General features: G+C 43.0%; 1 protein-coding gene across 2 annotated transcripts in view; it reads right to left on the bottom strand.

Annotated features, from left to right (window-relative positions):
- The window catches only part of DDHD1 (DDHD domain containing 1), a 71,421-nt gene extending 55,168 nt beyond the window's left edge, over positions 1 to 16,253 (bottom strand). For both annotated transcript variants that reach the window (XM_023514521.1, XM_003792132.2), the window contains exon 1: positions 15,324 to 16,253. In XM_023514521.1, the coding sequence (XP_023370289.1) occupies positions 15,324 to 16,164 (841 nt within the window). In that variant the 5' untranslated portion in view covers positions 16,165 to 16,253. The remainder of the gene's footprint in view (positions 1 to 15,323) is intronic.
- Between the last annotated feature and the right edge of the window lie 6,293 nt (positions 16,254 to 22,546).

Raw genomic sequence — 22,546 nt, 5'->3', positions numbered from 1 at the left:
TAAAGCACTGCTCAACACCCTCACAAAGCTCAGAGGAAAGCCTCAGGGTCCCAGTGCAACAGAGTCTCTGTAGCTGACCATCTAAGGGGCTGTAACTGCTCAATGTATGGAGGTGGTCAACATAAGGAACTAGTCCTACACATGGCACATGTCCAGTCTATGAAGATTAGGTCAATGTGAGGAGGTGGTCAGTAGAGGGAGGTGGTCAGCTGTAGAGGTTCTATTGTTATTTGAAATAACTATGCACTAGAACAAAGCCCAGTGAACATTAAAGGAATCCTAGAAAATCCAAGGAATACACCTGAAAAGTAATTCAGAGAAGCACGAAGACACTCCCAACACACACTCAGGAAGAAAGTCCATCAACAGAAACAGACCAGAAACAACTCTGACAGCAAAATCTCCCCAGATTCAAAAAGGCAGAAGAAAGTACAAACCTGGAAGACAGAAAAAAAATTCCAAAATTGAACTTCTAAAGATGAAAAATACAATGTTAGAAATGAAAAACTGTAACAAATGAGATCAATAGTAAATTAGAAACTGCAGAGGCAAAGGTGAGTGAATCCTTCAAAGTCATAATATAGCAATAGGACATATTCTAGAATACAGCAACAGCAGCATAACAGTACAACTCTCAAAAATAAAACAAAAAGAAAAAACTGAAAAGAAAATAAATTGCACTGCGTGGGGCAGTGTCAGGCTGAATTATAGTTCAGTATCAAACGTACTAACTTCCAGGAAAAGGGACATGACACACAGAAAAACTGGGAGAAATAATAGCCAAACATTTAAACAACTTGATGACAACTATAAACCCATAGTTAGCAGAATCACAGGTGAAATATAAAGAAAACGGTCAGATGCATCATAATCAAATTGCTGAAAGTCATCAGCACAGGGGGAGGGGAGCTACCAGAAAAAAAGATGACATCTAAGAATATCTTTTAACAGCAAACCTCTCATCAGAAATTATACAAGTATAAGACAATAAAGTGACATATTTTATTCTGTTGTTTTGAAGCAAACAAAAATGTCCATTTAGGGTTCTATAATATCTGCCAAAAGTTACCTCTCAAAAAAAAAAAAAAATGAGGGAGAGGCCAGCAAGGTGGCTCACACCTGTAATCAATCCTAGCACTGTGGGAAGTGAGACGAGGCAGGAGGATTACTTGAGGCCAGGGGGTTGAGACCAGCATAGAGATACTCCACATCTACAAAAAATAAAAAAGGTAGCTGGTCATAAGAGCAGGTGCCTGTAGTGCCAGCTACTTGGGAGGCTGAGGTGGAAGGATCTTGAGCTCAGGAATTTGAGGTTACATCGAACTGTGATCATGTCACTGTCTCACATCTAGGTAAGAGTGAGACCTTGTCTCTTAAAAAAAAAAGGGAGAAACAGAGTTTAAGAAAACATTTTGGGCTTACAAGGTCTGACAAGTTTGCAAACTCGTCCTAGAGAAAGTGCTACACATCTCATGGGGGAATATGACTACAGTGACCTGCAAAGTGCTCCCCTGGGAGCCGTGCCGGATGCCCCCACACCTAGCCCACCTTTCAAAGCAGTTCTGGACTCTTTTTTTGCAATGGCCATCAGAGCTATCATTGTATTGCCCTTGATGTCCTAAATGTCCTCAATGTTTTCTTTTCAATATTTCCTTTATCTTTGGATAAAAAAAAAAAAAAGTCATTGGCGCCATCCCAGGTGAGTAGGGAGCGTGTTCCAATACAGTTATTTGTTTACTGCCTAAAAACTCCCTCATAGACAGTGCCGTGTGAGCTGGTGCATTGTCATGATGCAAGAGCCATGAGTGGCCAGTATTTTCAGCTAAGATTTTCCTGTTTCTCTATTGATATCTACTTGGTCTGCTATGCTTCTTATAGTCAGCTGACAATTTTGATGCACAATTTGACAATTTTTTACAATGTTTTTATCTGTTCTGTTCGTTCCTGGCCTCCCTGACATCTCTTCATCTCCTCTCCAAAAAAATTTTATCTATTTGTACCCTGTCGTTTTCTTCATGACATCATTCCCATAAACTTAGACTAACACGTCTCTGGTTAAACATCCACTCCTACCTAGTTTAACAAGAAATTTATGAGTTTGTTCATTGCTCCAATTAAAGCTCTGATATTCTCACAATGGCCCACAAAAACACAACAGCAATAAAGAAAGCCAGTCAGTAAGATGCCTCCACGTGTGGATATGAACACAGCTGTGAGATGCTGATGCACCGAGCTGAACTCTTAGTGATTTGGTCCCACGGTGCTGCCAATGTAAGCACACAGCGGCAGAGTTTACAAACTTAATTGTCAGACCCAGTATAAACAAACAGAAGTAAAATGTATGATAACAATGGCAAAGGCCATGAGGGGGCCAGTGAGAGTACATGATGGTTTTTCTACTCTGCACAAAGCAACACAGTAATTTCTGAAGTTGATTCTAATAAGCTAGACGTGTACTAAAAACCATAAAGCAGCTACTACAGAAACAGAAAAAAAAAGTGTAACAATTCAAGCTGTTTCCTAGAATGGAGAAAGATGAAAGAACTATTATTCCTATCCCCAAACAACAAACCCACCACATTTAATTTGTAAAATTACAATTTCTCTTGAATACTTCAGAAAGCTGAGGTCCATCCAGGGCAACTAACACAACATCTAAGAGATAAGATGTAAGCTCCTGCACCTACTTACTAGGGGTGAGACACTGGATACCATACAAGCCAGTAAACGACTTTAACTAGAATATTTAACACACTGCTAAAGGTCAAGTGTGGGCTACAGTGAGAGTATGGAAATTCTGGGGCTTCCAATGCACAGGGAAATTATATCCCCTGGCAGGTTCTTCCCACAGATCTTACCAGTAACTCTTAAGAAAGATGAGGGAGGGTGAGGAATCTGAGAGAGTATCCCCTTCATGGTGGTGCGTGACCTCTGCGGTGTCAGAGATGGCACGGTCTTAAGCCTTGCCTGGATTTTTCCTTCATATCTCACTTAAGGAACAAAAGCCTAAGCTGCTCCAAGTAGGAAAGCAATGGAAAGCACTGCCCGCAGCTGGAATAAGGCAATAGGAAGATGCAACAAAACCCAAACACTCCCCTTGGTGTAAGGCAGGGAACTGTCCTGGGCCTAGACCGTGACGTCTTTCGTGGCTGGGTGGAGGCAGAATCGCCAGGAGGAAACACTGTGCGAATGAAGCGGAGCCAGCGAGGCAGGGAACGCCCTCCCTGCACCCGCACCACCCAGAGGCATCGGTCAGGCCAGGGCCCAGATGGCCCCGGTCCCACCTGACCTTCACCTTATGTCTGCCACCCTTGTTGTTTTGTAATTCAGCTTTAACCTAAAAGTGTATATTTTGAGTAGTTTAAGGCAATTGATTAAGGAGATTAACATTTGAATTAGAAATGTTGTTTTCAGTCATGGGTTATGCCCATTATTGTTGTTTAAGGCAGGGTTAATTATTGTTGTTAACGTGGTTTTTATGTATAAAACTGTAGTTTTGGAAATGGAAGAGCAGAATAGTTTTGGAGAAGCTACTCTTACTGTTCTCCAGAATTGCTGGCCTGAGAATAAAGCCAGTTAGGCCTAATCCCCCGTCTCTGCACACTGGCTGGACAATGACAGGAAGTTGGACCCTCTTTATTGGGTAACACCACTGTCACCATGATAGTATTTCATCTATTGTTGGGGAAGTGCAAAACCCTGGAGAAAGACCTTCCATGAGACAAGGTGCTAAGGGAAGCCGTAAAGCTAAGGGTGAAAGAGACAAAGAGAAAAATCACTGGCAAACCAGTGTTCCCTCTGAACACAGGGGATGCCCTGGAAACCCCAAGCCTGTGGTGCACTGACGGCAACTATCACTCCACTGTTGCACTGGTCACTGCAGCGATGGAACGCAAACTTAGCTCAGCTCCCTACTGGACTGGTCAGTTCTCCACACTAAAGGCCTAGCAAAAGACAAAGTGTGCCATTTTTAGGTATAAACACTCTACTGCCTTATAGATGTCTAGCTTTTAACAAAACTATGAATACTCTACTGTCTTAAAAGATGTTTAGCTTTTAACAAACTATGACACATATTAACAAAAAGAAGAAAGAAGAAAAAAACACACTGCCAAGAGACAAAAACAACAAAAAACCCCAGACCCTGACCAGAGATGCCCAGATGCTGGAGTCATTTAAAAAAAAATTAAAAAACTATGATTAATATACTAAAAAATAAAAAAAACTATGATTATATGCTAAAACAATGATTAATATGCTCTAGTGGAAAATGTGGGCAACATGTATAATCAGATGAATAATTTCAACATGGAAAGAGAAACTACGAGAGTCAAAAAGAAAAGCTAGAAATTAACAACTTGGTAAGAAAAACAAAAAAAATACCTTTGATAAGCTCTTCAGTAGATTTGACACAGCTGAGGCAAGAATCAGTGAACTTGAAAATCAGTCAATACAAATTACCTAAACTAAAACAAAAGAAAAAAAAAGAGTGGGGAAAATTAAAAAACAGAATAGAGCACCCAAAAGCTGGGACATCAAATGATATAACATATGTGTAACTGGAAGCCAAAATGCTCAGAGAACGTGAACCAGGATAAAATGGAAACGTATCCTTAAAAGCTAATAATAAAGGTAAAAGAGAATCATAAAAAATATGCAATCCAAAAGAAGGCAAGAAAAAGAACTAAGAACAAATGGGACAAATAGAAAATAACTACCAAAAGGTTCCTTTAAAAATCATACAGTATTATTAGCTGGGTGTTGTGGAGGGCGCCTATAGTAGTCTCAGCTACAAGGGAGGCTGAGGCAGGCAGACTGCTTGAACCCAGGAACTGGAGGTTATTGTGAGCTAGAATGATGCCATAGAATTCTAGTCTTAGTGAGACTGTCTCAGTAAATAAATATAGAAGAAAAATTTTAAAAAATCATACAGCATTAGTTACATTAAATGTAAATGGTTTAAAATGCTAATTAAAAGGCAGAGACTGTCACAACAAATCTTAAAATTTAAGACCCAATGGCAAGTATAGACATATATTTGTTTCAAGGTAAAAGGACAGGAAAAAATATAAATTGCAAATACTAATCATGAGGAATGGCTGATTAGTACCAAATAAAGGAAATTTTAAGACAAAGAATATTACTAGAGATAAAGGGGAATATTTCAAAATGATAAAAGCATTATTTCATTAAAAGGATACTATAATGCTAAATGTACAGACGCCTAAAAACAGAGTTTCGATATATACGAAGCAAAAGCCAATAGGATATATATAACTTACAGTTATAAGTTGGAAACTTCATCTTACTAATAATTGATAGAACAAGAAGACAGAATACCAGTAAGAATACAGAAGTTTTAAATTGGAAGGACAGACCAGCAATAGGTAGGTAGAAAGAACAATAATGATAAAACAAAAATACCAATTTGTGGGGTGAAGGATAGTTCTGCTAGAATCCCTTGAAATGCAACCTTGAACTGGCTGAACTGGGTATAAGTGAAGACAACTGAGCACAAGGCAGCTTCAACCCATCGAGCCTGAAGACTATTCCATTGTCCTCATCTTACCTGGGAAGTTCTTCACTTTGTTCCATCTTGGAGTCCACAAGAGAAATTAAGGTCCCATAAGTAGTAAATTTAACTGTGATTCCCAGAACTCTCAGGGTAACTAACCAGGTTAAGATGAGCACATGGAGATACACATAGTACCTGTGAGAACATATGTGTATACGTGGTCACCATATTTAGGGTGAAATGACTTTGGCAAAGCCACAGTGTTGCACCCTTTCCCCTCCCCAAATAAAACATGTCTACTAATACACTATTTAGTAGACAAAAGATGGGCTTCTAGTTCAAGAGCAAATGTAAAGGTCTGGCTTAGAAACAATAGCTAATACATATTGAACCAGGTACTTGGCTAAACATTTTACATACATGTAATGTCAACGGAATCACACTATGGGTAAATCAAGAACTCCTGCTATGGAAATTTGATGACAAATATCTGTTCCCTGAACCTACGTGACTTTTACTGACAATGCTGGATAAGAGAAGGCTGCTTCAAATCCCTCAACTAAGGGTAGATTCAAGATTATTTCAAGTTGGGGCTTACACTAGCTGCCATCCCTATGACTGCTGGCCCAACTGCAGATCTATCAAGAAGAATTACTCACAGTTTTATGCTGAGGTCTCTTTCACCAGAAGAGGAATTGTGGTCCATTTTTTTCTTGCCAACATGGCAGAAAACCAAGAACACTACTGGCTCTGCATCAACTGAAAACTGAGCCGTCATTGAGAAACTGTAGAGTTCTCTATTGTTTCAAAAACCCTAGTAGGTTGTAGAAATGTTCTAAATGAGCTCTGGGGGTAAAGTCAGTATCACCCACATTGATGACAGGAGCTACATACTAAAAAAGCAGCAGATACTCAAGAATTTAGAATGCTTTTATTTTTCTTTCTTGATACCCAGGTCTCTCTATGCTGGGCTAGAGGGCAGTGGCATCATTGTAGCTCACCACAACTTCATACTCTGGGCCCAACCCATCCTCCTGCCTCAACCTCCCCAGCAGCTGGGACTACAGGCGTCTGCCACACCTGGCTAGTTTTTCTATCTGTTGTAGACACAGGGTCTTGCTCTTGCTCAAGGTAGCCTCTAATTCCTGACCTCATGCGATCCTCCCACCTTGGCCTCCCAGAGTGTTAGGATTACAGATGTGAGAAAACACATTTTACAAAAGAAGAAAGTAAGGCACAGAGAATCCAAGTTGCCACACTGCTGATACATGGAAGAGCTAGGATCTGGGCCCAGTGTGGTTCCCGTGGCCCTTCACATTCATAAACACTACGTGATGTAGCCTTCCCAGGAGAACCAGTAAAAATGGAAATGGAGATGGCAGAGATGAAAGTAATGAGCTGTGGTAGGGTACAAGGTGATCTGTAAACAAATATTTGAAACCAGGTGCGCCCTTTATGTGTTGTCTATCATGTTCCTTGAAGGGCTGTAAGTATTTCCATAAAATCCTGCAGGGCAATCAGAATTCCACACAAGTTAGTCCAATATTTCAGGATCAGAGGCATTCGCTATAGGAGAGTCATCTCCTCCACCAAAAAAAAAAAGAAAATAATAAAAAGTTTAATAATGTGTAATAGTTTATACAAAATAGTATGACAAAAGCTGAACAGCAAACAGGCTAAAGAATAAACAGCAACCATGTCCAAAAAGATGCTCTAAAATCTAAGGTCCCAGTGTTTTCCAGTGGAAGGCAAAGAGCAGAACAATGGGGAGCTTGTGCTCATCTTCAACAAGTCTAACGGGGCTGCTGGGCAACACAGCCCGGAGCCAAAGCCAGCGTCTGCTCACAAACCCTGCAGCCAGGCACACCCGTCGCCCTGAGCCCAGACTCACGCTGCCGGCTGGCCAGGGGAGTGAGGGTGTATTTCGGCAGTGGGTCGCCACCCTGGAAGAGCTTGAGGAAGCAACCTTGCAAGTGCTTTCCTCGGTTTGAGTGAGGAGTGGTGCCCCCAAATTTCTGATTTACTCTGAAGTAGGCTCATCCCTATAACTGTCTTTTGTTTCATGGCAACGACTTTTTTCTACAAATAATAAATGTATGTGGGGGTACTTAATGTTAAAATACACCCTGACATTAAAATTCTAGTTTTACTGAAGATTTGAGTGGGTCAATCAGGTAGACACAGGATGCCCTTGGGCCTAGCTAGAAGTAATTCTATAGAATGCAAAGAAAGCCATAGATTCAGTTAAGAAAATATAACCCAAAACTTGATAAAGGAGCAGTTGTAGTTAAGAGGTGAGACATTCTGAGAGGGATTACATTTAAATAGGTCATACTAAAGCTCAGAAGTAATTCCAACTCTGCTCCTGGACGTCATCTCAGCTACTGAGCAGAATGGTCCCTGGCATATGATTTAGAAATCTTAAGTTTTAGAATAGTTCATCAAGTTCTTTGTCTCACATCAAGTTTCTCAAGGACTATCATGCATCAGTGTTCCGAGTGACCGTCCACCGAAAAGCAGTTAAAAACAGAATCAGTAACATCTGAGAGTTCTCTATTCAGTTAAAATTACATTCTAGCTTAACTCTAACTATCTGGAAAAGCCACCCACTCAGATGGAATCTATAGTTCTCTAGGATTTCCAGACATCGGAGATCTTGGGAAACAGAAGTACCACTGACAATGTCATTTCCAAAGCCTGGCGTGACTCTGACAGTCATTCTACAGAGTTTACTTAAACATTAAAATGACTATAATGATGACCGAGACATGGCTAATGTGATGAGGCATTACAGTAAATGCTGATGAGTGCAAGTCACTCATGGTGGTGATCTGGTGGAACTGGACAGCACTGTGTCAAACGGAACCACAGGCAGTTCCTGGGCTCAGAATGAGCTGGGTGCTGTCGGCTGGTTAAGCTGAATTCGCATGTGAGTTGGAACAGACACATCACCTACCACCTGTAACAGCCACGGTTCGTAAGTACAAACCATCCATCAGCTGGATGTGTGTAACTCGGGGACTGCCTGTGCTCATATCAATTCTGCTACTGTTTTTCTTCATTTGTCTGACAGGTTAATTCCTGTTTCTTACCATGTTGAACTTCACCTGCCGCCTGACCCAGGGCATCAGAAAGTGTGTGTATTCTGCTTTCCACTCCATTAATCCACTCAGTTGTCAGTGACCCAACATTTTTTTGTGGGCACAATTTCCCTTTACCAATGTAGCCTCAAGAGAATAGTACCACAGATCATACATATATAGTAGCTACAAAAATGTGTTTTCTTGTTCTACTTTTTTTTTAGTTGCTTAACATTCATTCATTCAATACTCTCGTGCATCTGATTAGGGCAAGGCCAAGCTCCCTCTAACTTCAGAAAGTGATCACCATCTTTAATAAACTATAACTGTGGAGTATAACTTTGTTTTAGTAAGTGAATGAAGCATGTTTGTGTTACAGATCAATACATTGAACACTATAGAGAACAACAACATTCTGAAAACCCAGTTTATTTTCCATGTTGTGGACAGATCCAGTCAGTGTGATCAGTTTTTTTGCATGTGTAATAATTTATCAAAATAAGTTTTCCCACAAGACTCTTTTCCATCAATTCTGAAAATCCTGGTCTGAAAACATATTGTTCTACTTTTTAACTGAGATTTTAGGAGAGTATTGTGGCAAAAAGGAAAGGACTGTGTATATCTACATGTTTTATTAGTGCTGACCCTTTTCCTGATGACACACACAGTTTAAATTCTACCACATTTACGAAAAGGTAAAGGTCTTACATCACATTCCTCAGTTATCAAAAATTCCAGAAGTACTTATTTCTGCTGGGCACAGTGGCTTACGCCTAGAATCCTAGCACTTGGGAGGTGGAAGTGGGTGGATCACTGCCTGAGCTCACAGGTTTGAGACGAGCCTGAGCCAGAGCAAGACCCCATCTCTAAAACATAGCCAGGCGTTGTGGTGGGCACCTGTAGTTCCAGCCACTTGGGAGGCTGAGGCAAGAGAATCCCTTGAACCCAAGTGTTTGAGGTTGCTGTGAGCTAAGACACCACGGCACTCTACCAAGAGTGACTAAGCAAGACTGTCTCAAGAGAAAAAAAAAAAGAGAGAAGTGCTTACTTCCCAATCTCCATGCCAATAATCTTCATCTTAGGCTTCACCCTCCATTTCCCTCTGTCTTCCCTAACCCACACTCTCTCCCAGGGAGAGAATCCATAATTCTCAGGGGATCCTTTATCAGCATCCAGACTTTTCTTGCTTTCTACAAAAAAAGATCAGCTATAGGTTCCAGACATCAGAGAGCTCAGCAAAATGCAAGGTATAAAGAGTGACGTGGCAATAACAGACCCAAAAAATAAAATTTGCGAGAGAGAAGAATACAAAAGATCCCTTTTATAACAAAATAGTAAAAGAAGAAAAGGGGCCGACAGATGCCACACTGACTACACTGAACACTTACACAAAGCACAGCATGCATTATACACCCGAGCCACGTGCAAACAAGGGACTCGACAAATGACACAGATTGGTTTTCAAACTGATGGCATGTTGTAAGGAACAGAGAAGCCCCAAGTGCCCTGGTCAGGTCAGGCAGCTGAGTCTCGCCCTCCATACACTAGCCAGTCTCATCTTTGTGCTGTTTCAACAGGTCACTGAAAAACACACCCTAAAGCAAACTTGATCTGGGCTGGGGATTTCCAGAAGACTCTGCCACGGTTTCCGTAAATCTGAGCAGTCAGGGTTTCAATGCAGCCCAAGGCTGCTTTTCAGTCTGGGCTAATAGGGGATAGCACAGTAAAAGAGTAAAGAAGAGAGAAAAGTATCCCACACTTCTCTGGGCCACGCACATTAACGCCTGCTCTCCACCCCTCCAGTCCTGCTTTAGTGGAGGCAGAAACTGACCAAGACAGAGAGCCTTCTACCTCCTTGGACTCTGCTATTTCCCACGATGTCCTGCTCCACATAGAGTACTGTTCAGAATAACATGGTTTACATTTGTGGCAAGTTAATAAACATTAGATAATTAAGGGGAAAGTTCTAAGTTTCCTACATCATTTTATTGGGAATGTAATTTTCCCCTTCATTTCAGTATATCATGAAGACAGTTAATTTCTGAAGTATGTGAAACTGAAAATGGTTTAAAATTATAATAATCTAAGTAGCTTTATAAGTACAGCAGAAGCCAGGGCAAGGGTGAGGGAATCTGTGGTTTATAGTTAATGACTACTTCTGGAAACTTAGTGTTCACATAAAAAGAAATGTGGTCAATTAAATAACTTTATTAATTTAGTCACTGAATGGAAGTCATATATACCTCCTAGTGTACATCACTGCCATTAGAATCGTTATAGGCTATTCCAAGCTGGTGGAACATCTCTAGAAAGTTCCATATACCTTCCTGCCATCGATTACTGAATGCTCTGGCCACTCTCTCATTCACATCCTTCACAAGTGTTCTTTCCTCTCTGATCAGGTACAAGCTGATAAGATCAAATTGTGGGCACTCGAAAATTCTGCACTGCTTAACCTTATTAACTTCTATGTGAGCTTCTCCAAATAAGGTGGAGACTGCGTTTTTTAAGATCCACATAAATATAGTTAATAGTTCTTTACCTAGTACAACGTGTCAACCACTGTTAGAAGCATGTTACTGTAATAATCCTGGAAACAGGCCTGACAAGAGCTTAGGGAGAGTCCATTCTGCTCTTCCTCGGAGGTGATCAGTTTCTACCTAAAATGTCCATGTTCAGCCAGAAGAATATCTAAATATACAATAAGAACAAATACCCTACAATTAATACTGTTTTCATATGTACTAATATTAGTTACTTTCCAGCTATATAAGACCAATTCTGTTCCCTTTCTAATTCAGATATCCCAAACTGGTTCAATTTTATCTGCCAGTAAAGTTCAAAAGGAAGAGTATAATAATGTATTTCTTTTAAATTAGGTATAGCTAACTTGCTGCCCTTGACACTCAGATGTGAGCTAAATAAGGAAACAAAATCCAAAAGGCCAATGGAATCCTACCACCATGCCACGGAGGAACCTGGATTTTCTTTTTTTAAACGTTCATTACCAATATGCAGACAGTTTCTAAAAAGGTTTAAAAGGAAAAGTTAAAATGGGGGGGAAGGTCAAAAGCTACACTGTCTTGTGTGAGTTGTTTCCATTTGGAAAAATGCTGAAGAAACCATACGAGGTCGAGAGAGGATGAAAACTTCTATAATACACAGAGACTTAAAGAACCAATTAGACAGCTAGGGACACAATCCACAAAGCAAAAAGGCAGCCTTCAAAATGCCAGGGCATGCTGCAATCCAACAAAGGGCTAATCGCCAGAATCTACAGGGAACTCAAGCCTACCAACAAGAACACAACAAACAACCCCATTAAAAACTGGGCAAGAGGCATGAATAGAAACTCTTTTCACAAGGACAAAGGAATGGCCAATAAACACATGAGAAAATGCTCATCACCCCTAATTATCAGAGAAATACAAAAACAAACCACTCTGAGATACCACCTAGCCCCAGTGAGAACGACCCATATCACAAGGTCCCAAACCCGCAGATGCTGGCGTGGGTGCCGAGAGAAGGGCACATTCCCGCACTGTTGGTGGGACTGCAAACTAGTACAGCCTGTGTGGAGAGCAGCATGGAGAGTCTGCAAAGAACTAGAAGTAGACCTTCCATTTTCTCTGCAATTGCACTACTAGGAATTTACCCAAATTGAAAAAGGCATCTTACCACTTGAATGTTCATAGCAGCTCAGTTCACAACTGCAAAGATGTGGAAACAAGCCAAGTGCCCATGAGCACATGAGTGGGTGAATAAACTGTGGTATGTATTCAGCTATAAAAATATGGAGATTTTGCATCTTTTGTGACAACCTGGATAGATGTGGAGAACATTATCCTAAGTATCTCAGGATTGGAAAAACAAGCATCAGATATAGTCAGAAGCGATTTGAAAATAGGAGATTAACAATTACAGATCCACAAGAGAAAATCTCAATTAAATTCAAGATTGGGGGAGAGTGGGAGGGAGTTCAGTAGCTTCCCACCCAGAGGGTACAATGCAGGATACATGCCACACTCCCCAGACGTAGGACACAGCCACAACTCTGACTTTAACCTTTCGCGTGTAAAGAATATAACCTAATGGTTTGTACCCTCAAATTAATCTGAAATAAAACAACCAACCAACCAATTACAACACAGTGATATGAGATTCTCTGAGAAATGGTAAATTACAGGATGCCACAAGAAACACTGTTTTATGGTACTTCAGAAAATGCCAAACAGAGATTAAAAACAGGTATTGCTCTTAGGCTAGTTAAAAAAAATTAACTTACCAGCTGTGATGCCTAATGGCTAAGAAGAGCATCTTCACATTACATCTGAGTTTACTTTTGCAGGCCCTTACTGAGTCTCAATTTATGACAGCAGCATTCTAATGAGTCTGTTTCTCACCCTCCAGTTCAACCTGTGCACTGTCACTAACCACACCTGAGTAAAAGAGAACCTTCAACTGTTTGCTTCCCAGCTCCTCAGCACCACATGCCCACCCTGTTTCCTTCACGGCTGTTCTCCCAAGTGTACTGTTCACGGGCAGGCGCTCCCTTCACAATTCCATCCTGCCCCTGACCAAACCCCAGCTTTCGCGTACCACCCTCTCTGTGGCAGCGACCCGAACCTACTCCGTGTGTCTTGGTGCCTGTGGGTGCAGGCCGCACGTCCTCCAAATGCCACGAAGCTTCATGCCTGTGTCCTTGAATATGCTACTCCTGGCTGGAATGTCTTTTCCTCTGTGTCCTTACTTCCTCTGCCATATGAAATCCAGCCTTTAGGACTTAAGTCTTGTATCTCCTGGGAAGCTTTCCAGACACCCTCACTCTTGAATGGGTGAGAAACTATTTGGACATGGCACTGGATTCCTCCACTAGACCAATACACTGCTTTAATCACTTGCTGAGTGACCTTCGACAAATTCATTAATTTCTGAACTGAGCCCATTTCTTCACAGGCAGGTTAGCAATTATTTGCAATTTTAACAATGGATTTCAAAATCACTTTGTAAACAGTAAAGCACCATGTAAGCATTAGCGATTTTTATCATAAGCCAAAAGAGCACACAGTATTCTAGGCAAACACATTTCAGTTTCATCTAAGGTAAGAGTCATCTCTTGGCTCCCAGGCTCCTCACCCTGCAGTTTTATCCAACTTCCTGGCTTCAGTAAATCTTTGTGTTTCTAGTCTCAGTAAAATAAATGACCAATAAACTACAGTGATACTTAAGTCATCTGAAGAATAAACTAACTGGGAAGCTCCTGAAAGGTAAGAATTTTCCTCCTCTTCCCCATTTCTCAAGCTTCACAAGACAACTGTGCAAATTTACTGTGCAGTATGAAAGAAATGAGTAATCCAAACATTACCGTTCTTAGTGAGTTTGTAATCAAAAGCAGTGATTTAACACATACCACCTGAATCTGACCTTATAAAAATGATAACAAATGCTTTTAGTGTCATCTTAAAGTGCAGTAAGAAATTACATTTCCTGCTATGCTTATTTTGCTTGGTGATTTGACACACACTGGGATTGCTATCTTAATAAGTCATGCTTAAGGCATGACTCTTTTCACATTATCAGAGTCACTGATGCAATTCAACACCTACTATTGAGTATCTACTGCACTAGGCCCTAACGCAGCACCGAGATAAAGTGATGGACTCTGCCCATAAGCTCCTAAACAGACAGAAAGGAAGCTAACTCATTAATACCTACAATTAACACAAGGCAGAGTGCTAGAAGATGTATGGAGAACCCAGGGGTAGTGGCAATCAGTGAAGACGCCGGGCCCAGGAAAATTAAACTGATATTACAAAACTCTTGGTGGCCAACAGTTCGGTTACTGTAGAATATCTACTACATATTTCATAGGTAATATTTACTGCATGTAATGGGAGATATTTCTGATCGCCTCCTCCTTACTCTATTTTAATTATGAACCTAATTGTGAGGTTGTCTAATAAATATTAACACTCAAATCACACATAAGTGCCCAACCATAGTTCCAAGCCCTGCAGGTGTATTTGCTCATTTACTTCCACAGCAACCCCAGGAGAGAAGTACAATTATCCCCGTTATAAAAATGAGAAATAGGAACGGTAATTTTTTAAGATGAAGAGGCAAACCTAAAAATATGTGCACCATGGCGTGCATGCGGACCCACTTGCCAGAACCACCTCTGTGGTGCTTTCCACCCTCTCGAGCACGCCCAGTGGGAATAACCCAGCTCCTTTCCCTTCCCGCCGGGGATTAATTTTTTTTTCCTGAGCCCATCACTGAACTGTTGATTCTCAGGCAGATGCTCTCAAACCTCACGACTCCAGGGGACGCGCTGTTATCTAAATTACGGGCAGTGCAGGGTAAATGAGAATGAATCAGGTCCCCAGGTGGACAAAACTTGGTGGAATCACGAAATTTAACCTTTCAGGCTGGGGATCCGCTCCTGGATCAGCCCCGGGGGACAGCGGCAGCACCGGCTCACTGGGAGGCACTACCCCCGGCGGCATCCACTCCGCCTGACCCCAAGCAGCCTGGGCTTCGCCATCTGCTCGTTTACCCTTCACTGGCCAGCGTTCCCGGCACAATCCCCGTCCTGCCTCCGCCGAACGCCAGGCCTCCCGCGCCTCCCTCTCGGGGGTGGCCAGGTCGCAAACCCACTCCCCACCCCAGGGGGTGCCAGCCCTCGCAGGGGCAGCCCGTCCCACTCAAACCCCGGCCTTGCTACTCACGGTTCCAGTACACAGGGTAGCACTCTCCCTGGGTCACATCCACCTCGTAGAGGCCGCCCCGCACGCACACGGGCTCGATATTCACCAGCTCCACCATTTCGGGCTCGTGCCCCGCCGTGCGCGGGCAGAAACCGCAGGCTCGGTCCTCGTCGTCCTCCTCCCCGGAGCTGGAGGCCGGGCCCGCGGGGGAGGCCGTGCCGCACTCATGCTCGTCGTCCTGGATCTTGGCCTGGGGCCGGGCCCCCGTAGCCTGCAGCAGTGTCCGGAAGGCGAGCTCGATGCGGAGCGAGTCGTAGCCGATGAAGGGCTTCCAGGTCTTCTTGTCCTCCTTGTAGAACCACCGCACCTCCTCCGGTCCCAGCTCCGTCACCACCTCGTAACGGTGGCGGGCGGCCGGGCCGCCCGGCCGGGGCCGCTTCCTCTCCCCGGGGCCCCCTCCGGCCGCCCCGCCACCCCCGGAGTTTGTCGCGACCAGAGGCGGCTGCTGTGGCGGGTGCAACGACAAGGAACTCCCTCCACCGCCGCTCTCACCCTCGCTATAGTAGCGCAGCGAGGAGCCCGACTCGGCAGAGCTGAAGTCATAGTTCTCGTCACTGAGGCAGGAGTCCAGCGCCAGGCGGGGGTCGTGGTCCTCGGTGCCCGGAGCCAAGTGCAGCCCCGGCTCCCCGCGCAGCAGTGCCAGCTGCACGTCGCCGTCGCCCGGGTCCCCGCCGGGCAGGTGCTCGAAGCAGCAGACGCCGCCGCCGAACGCCGGCCCTGCATCAGAGCCCAGCTCCCAGGCGCCGCCGCCCCGGGCGTTACGCTCCGGGCTCCGCGGGGACCCGCGGCCCGGGTAATTCATGGTGCGGAGAAGCCGCGACCCCCAGCGCTTCTGCCACACATTCAACGCCGCCGCTCTCTCCGCCCCGAGTTTTTAATCTTTCAAATCCCGACCCGGGATGCGGCGGCTCCGAAGCCGGCAGCAGGGCCCGCGGCCCGCCCCATTGTCACGCAGCCCGACGTGGGCGGTGCCTGCTCCCGGCCCCGCCCCGCGGGCCGCGCGCCCCGCCCCGGAAGCCGAGGGCGAGATTGCCCGGGTTGGGCGGCACCCCGGGTTTCCCCGGTTCCCATCTGCCGCCGCGGTCGCGTTCCTGCCCAGCGGCCTCAGCCCGGCACCCTCAGGGTTTCGGAGCCCGGTTTTGGGGAGGCTTTACCTCGCTCATTCTTCGGAATTGAGCCCTAAGCCCAGAGGCTCAACGTACACTTCGAGAAGGCCTCTGAGCGTTGAAGTATCCCGACGTTGCTTTTTTGACCTTAGTTCCGCCTGCGTTCCGCCACCTGTTTCTGGTCCCTCCAGAATTGTCGCCCACGCGAGGGCACGCCACCCACACCTGCTACTCACCTGGCGTCACTACCACTGGGAAACGCGAGGCTAAACCTCCACTTAACATTTCAGAGTATTGCTTGTCTTTCGCGACACTTTTCCATCCCACACGGTTGCGTGCAGTTGCTGAGCCATGTTTGTTGATCATGATGGTAAATCTCAGCAGCTGTGGTAGAAAGATGATTAGATTGAAAGCCAGAAAACAACTAGGTTTTGGACTTAGCTTTACTAAACGTAGGTAAGTCTCCCTGATCTTTTTGTTTCTTCATCTGTAAAATTAAGACTGTTGAACCAGATTAAAGTTCCTTCTAGCAATGGAGTTCTGCAATCTGTAAGGTTTCCTCCAGTTTTTTATGCATCTCTGATTCTATAATTCACTTTCTGGGATCAAGTTGAATACTGAGGCTTCCTTACGTGGTTTTTAAAAGTAGTTTTTGTTGGCTCAGCGCCTGTGGCTCAAGTGGCTAAGGCGCCAGCCACATACACTTACACTTAAGGTGGCGGGTTCGAATCCAGCCCGGACCCGCCAAACAACAATGACGGCTGCAACCAAAAACTAGCCGGGCGTTGTGGCGGGCACCTGTGGTCCCAGCTACTCGCGAGGCTGAGGCAGGAGACTCGCTTGAGCCCAGGAGTTGGAGGTTGCTGTGAGCTGTGAAGCCACAGCACTCTACCCAGGGGGATAGCTTGAGGCTCTGTCTCAAAAAAAAAAAAAAAAGTAATTTTGGTTTTATAAGCTCGTCTTCCAATATTGAGAATCCAGAGAAAAACAATGTCCAAGCTCAGTGTTCTCAGTTTCAGAGTAGTCTTTGCTGTTTCTTTTCTCTCTTTGTGGTGGAATCAGATTGGTAAGGCAATTTTTCTTGCTCCTAAGTTCTAACCTCTCAGAGATAAGGTTTAATCATTATTTAAATTAGGACCATCTCAAGTTTGTACAACACCTTTGTAGAAATTTGAAAAAAGACTTTGCTTCCTAGGCAGATTCAGAGTGGTGTTGGACTTCATGGCTTGGTAAGAAGACCACAGGCTGGATTTTGTGCCCCAATTTGTACTCTTAGCCAAATAATCTTGTGCAGTCCTGACTCAGAACATCTAAGATCAGAACCTTCTTTTCCATAATGCTTTCTGGGTACCTACATCCAACTTTCTTCTCCAACATTTCTTTTCTTTTCTTTTTTTTGCAGTTTTTGGCCGGGGCTGGGTTTGATCCCGCCACCTCCAGTATATGGGGCTGGCGCCCTACTCCTTTGAGCCACAGGCGCCACCCTCTTCTCCAATCTTTCTATTAACAATATGTAGACTATGAAATTGAGTATAAGCCTTGATCTATTTACTACTTGTGAAAGCATTCATTCTACAGAGTTTTGATGGCCAGCTGTGTGCCGGGCACCACCATGCTGACTTCTAATACAAAAGAGAGTAGACTAAGTTCCTTCTTCAGGGACCTTACAGCCTAGTGAGGAACACCGACCAGTAAATAGACACATTACAGAACAGCGTGGAAAGTATTGTAAAGGGGATTAAAAATGCAGAATATCATAACATCTAAAATATCTATGCCTTTATTTATTTTTTAATAGAACAGCCTAACTGCATAGCTATCTGGTTAGATTATTTTGGCTGAATTTTAACTGTTAAAGACTATGGAATTCCCACTAATGACTGTTATCCTTTTTTTTCTTTTTTTTTTTTGCAGTTTTTGACTGGGGCTGGGTTTGAACCCACCACCTCCCAGTATATGGGGCCAGTGCCCTACTCCTTTGAGCCACAGGTGCCACCCGATTATTATCCTCTTTTAAAAAAATATTACCTGCCTTATATTAAACGTATGTTTCTGTTGTAAGTGTTGCGGTTATTTGGTTATTTTGAGAAGATGAACGTCTTGTGGCTGATTGGGTAAGGTCATATTCTTTTAGAGCATGATCGTTTTTGAAGGCAACGTTATGTTGATTCTCATCACAATTCAGGTAGCAGGGGAAGGGAGTCCTAGATTCTCTTCTGACCTCACTGGTATCAGTCAGTGTTTGTGGGCTTTAATGTTGCTTCTGCCCCTTAGAAGTGAGCTGGAGTTAGAAGGGCAGACCTACTTAGGGGGTCCCAGGCTGAGTAATCGAGACAAAGGTGATGAGTCTTGTCACCTTTCTTTTCTGCCTTAAAAAGTCTTGCTTTATCTGGCGTTTCCTGCAACTGCTCTCCTTTTGTTTCCTAGAGCATCTTTTCCAGTCATGTGATCCTGATGAGAACAGGAAGGGTTCAGGCCTCTATTCCACCTGCTAAAACAGGTTATCTTTAGTATGTACAAAGAACACAGCAGTAGCTGAACTTCCATGGCTCTGTGTAAAACATTCTATTGTATTTTAATAATTACCCAAGACCAGTCTCTTTGACATAATGCAAATAAATATGATTGATTCAAACTTCCGGCATTACTGGGTCATGCTGCTGCAAGAACCAGGTGCAAGTGGACTGAGCCTGAGGGAGTTCATTATGTGGGACAGAAAAGAGGTGCAGCCAGACGGGTTGAACTGCAAAAGACCAAACAGGGCGGCGCCTATGGCTCAAAGGAGTAGGGCACCGGCCCCATTTACCAGAGGTGGTGGGTTCAAACCCAGCCCTGGCCAAAAACTGCAAAAAAAAAAAAAAAAAAAGACCAAAGCAGTCCATCTGCGTATCCTGTGTCCTCCCTTCCCCATTAGGCAAGTGGCAAGGGCTATTTGGTAACAATGGCCATCTTCCCCTCCATGCCTCTTTTATGCCATCTTTTCCTTTACTGCTTCTTTAAAGCTTGTCCCTATTGTGCATTTAACCCTTTTTCACCTGTGCAAAAATTGTTAGGGATAACTTTATGCCATGTCATTTATTCTGAGCCAACACCCTGAACCTGCACTGGAAATAGCATCAAAGTGTATGATGGAATACATATATTTAGAATGAAAAAAGAGGGCAGAGTAACCATACCCCTACCTGCTGTATCTCCTATTTGATAAGCCACCCACTACATTTTAAATTTATTTTGCTTATTATTTTTAGGAGGCTGAAAAATGCGAGTGTGTTCTTTGATGTTCTAAGTAGAACAGCAACTAGGCTGAGTCAGGGGCCATTCATTGGACGTACATATGAGGTGTCTGCTCAGTTTCAGGCGCTACACGAGGCTCTAAGGGAAGCATTCACAATAGTATCTTTAAATAAAACCATAGTGTCAACTTTTAAATTCTTCTGGGGAATATAAATGTAATGCCGTATAGCTGTGTCACCACCCCAGGCATCATTCTCTTCCTAGAGACAGGTCAATAGACAAATCAAATTACAATCAAAGGGAGCTGGGTGAGCAGAAATAATACAGGAATACACGATAAATACAGTCATTCATCCTCCCATTTATTCATTCAAAAATATTTATCGTCTCTTGCTATTTTAAAGATGGTTTAGTTTCTAGTTTTAGCTAAAATCACACACTTAATTGAGAATTATCAAATGCATTGACTTAAAGATTTCTAAGAGGCCTTGTTATAAGACTATACTTACCAAAACCTCATAAATATCTTTGGAAGTTAAGATCAATGGTGTTGCAGGTACATATTCAAATGAAAGAAAATGTGAATCAATACACTATTGATGTGTCCTCTGTGGAGGCAGCCGCAAAATCCTGGCCAGCTCATTTATATCAGAAAGAGAAGAATTGGCCATATTCCTGTCCTTTCATTATAGAAAAGTGAATTAGGCCATAGCCATAGGTAGCTGTGAGGTCCACGTTACGCCTCTGTTGTAGATGCATTTGATGGCTTCTGTGCTCTAGGATTTTTTCCTGCCTTACTCCAGAGGGAAATTGAAAGTACAGATTGTTCACAATGTATATGGTGTAGAACTCATATGAGCCTTCAATAAAAAACTCATATGAGCCTACTCAATAAAAAGTAATTGATAATCATATTGTGCTGAAAGATTTAGAGGCAGCCTCACCTACATATACATATCTGATTTTCATACAAGTTAAAAGGGAAAGAAAAAAGAAGCTATATTCCTATAAGGATTTCCACTTGGGCAACTCTGGGCCATTTGCTAAATGTTTAAAGGACTGAACAGCAGAATTGATTTCTGTTTTTGCAGCTGCTGCTTAAGAAGGTATGTTTGTCCTTCCATCATAAGTCAGCATTTCAAATTTAAGGTTTCGGCATGAACAGAATACGACTCTGTACTCACAAGCCCATGGAGCTCTTCCATAGTTCTCCCCTTGGGGTTTAGAACCACACTTGACAGCCCTTAGGATAACATCATTAATATATTAAAATAGGATGGTAAAAAAGCAAAGTTCTTAAGAAATTTCATCTTCAAGATTAAGCATCCTGTGTTTTAAATATAAGAAATGTGTAACAATGGCCCTACATTTGAAACTTACTCTTTCTTAAGTTTAGAACTTCAGATTTCAACTAATTGTTAATCATCAGCAAGCTCATAGTCCTTCCTTTGATTATTTATCTACTCAAGTTAAAATTGTCAACTCTGATCACTCACATTACTACTCTTCTCAGGTTAGGAATTATAAACCTCACATGCTTTTGAAATAATTTCAAGGGAGATAGAGAAGAACTGCACATCCTTGGTTTAGATCAGCGGTTCTCAGCCTGTGGGTCATGACCCCTTTTTTTTCCATTTGTAACAACGCAGCAGTTAGGAAGGTTGAGAACCACTGGTTTAGAAGCTTCAGTCCAGTCTCTGCCTCTGACATCCGTGGCCTTGACCCTGTGTCTCTGTGTCCTCTCTTCTAAGAACACTAGTCATAGGCAGAGTGCAGTGGCTCATGTCTGTGATCCCAGCACTCTGGGAGGCTGAGGGGGTGGATCACCCGAGCTCAGGAGTTCAAAACCAGCCTGAGCAAGAGCAAGACCCCAACTCTAAAAAAAAAAATTAGGTGTGGTGGCGGGCCCATGTAGTCCCAGCTACTTGGGAAGCTGAGACAGGAGGATCACTTGAGCCCAGGAGTTTGTGGTTGTTGTGAGCTAGAATGATTCCAGGGCACTCTGCCCAGCGTGACAGTGAGACTCAAGTCTCAAAAAAAACCTCCCAAACCACCAATTATTAGATTAAGGACCCAGTAGGTATGACCACATCTTAAGTAATTATATCTGCAAAGATGCTATTTCCAAATATGATAGTATTTTGAGGTTCTAGGTGGGCATGAATTTTGGGGGGGGCTGCTGTTCTACCCACTACGGAGAACTTGAATATGAAGCACAGTGTTTAAATTACTCTGCTGAGCATATTTAAAAGTTACTGGGTGAATTTTTACATGCAGCACTTTTGTGTATTTAAATGAAAACAGTGAATGTAAAGATCGCAGATACACAGGTAGTGGTTCAGTATTCCAAATACAGAAAAGAATGTGGTATAAGGGAGTTTTTTACAGTAATTTATTATCTAACTAAAATATTTGAGAAGGAATTTCAGGAGAAGTGTACCTTTTCCATTCATTCATTGATCAAATTATTCATCTTCTCACTTATTCAAATAGAATTTAAAGTGATTTCTAAAAGACCATTCAAAACAACAAATATAAGTGAGAAAATTGAAAAACAGGGAAAATTGAAGTTAGAAAAATGAAAAGTCAGGGAATAAAACATACTGGGTAAAGGCCCTTATATTTGTAAATTGAACATGGGCCCCTGTCAACGCCTGAGCTTTCTGGCACATTAGCTATGTGATTCATAGTCTTGAGAAGATGAAATGGTTGTTGATAATTTAGTCTTTATTTGTACACTAGGAAATGTTATTGAGTAAAGAGAATTTTTTTTTTTTTTTTTTTTTGAGACGGAGCCGCAAGCTGTCCCCCTGGGTAGAGTGCCATGGCATCACACTCACAGCA

Source organism: Otolemur garnettii, unplaced genomic scaffold (assembly GCF_000181295.1).
Source record: "Otolemur garnettii isolate 467f Iridium unplaced genomic scaffold, OtoGar3 scaffold00054, whole genome shotgun sequence".
Classification (NCBI taxonomy): Eukaryota; Metazoa; Chordata; class Mammalia; order Primates; family Galagidae; genus Otolemur; species Otolemur garnettii.
This window is presented reverse-complemented; position numbering and strand designations above follow the sequence as displayed.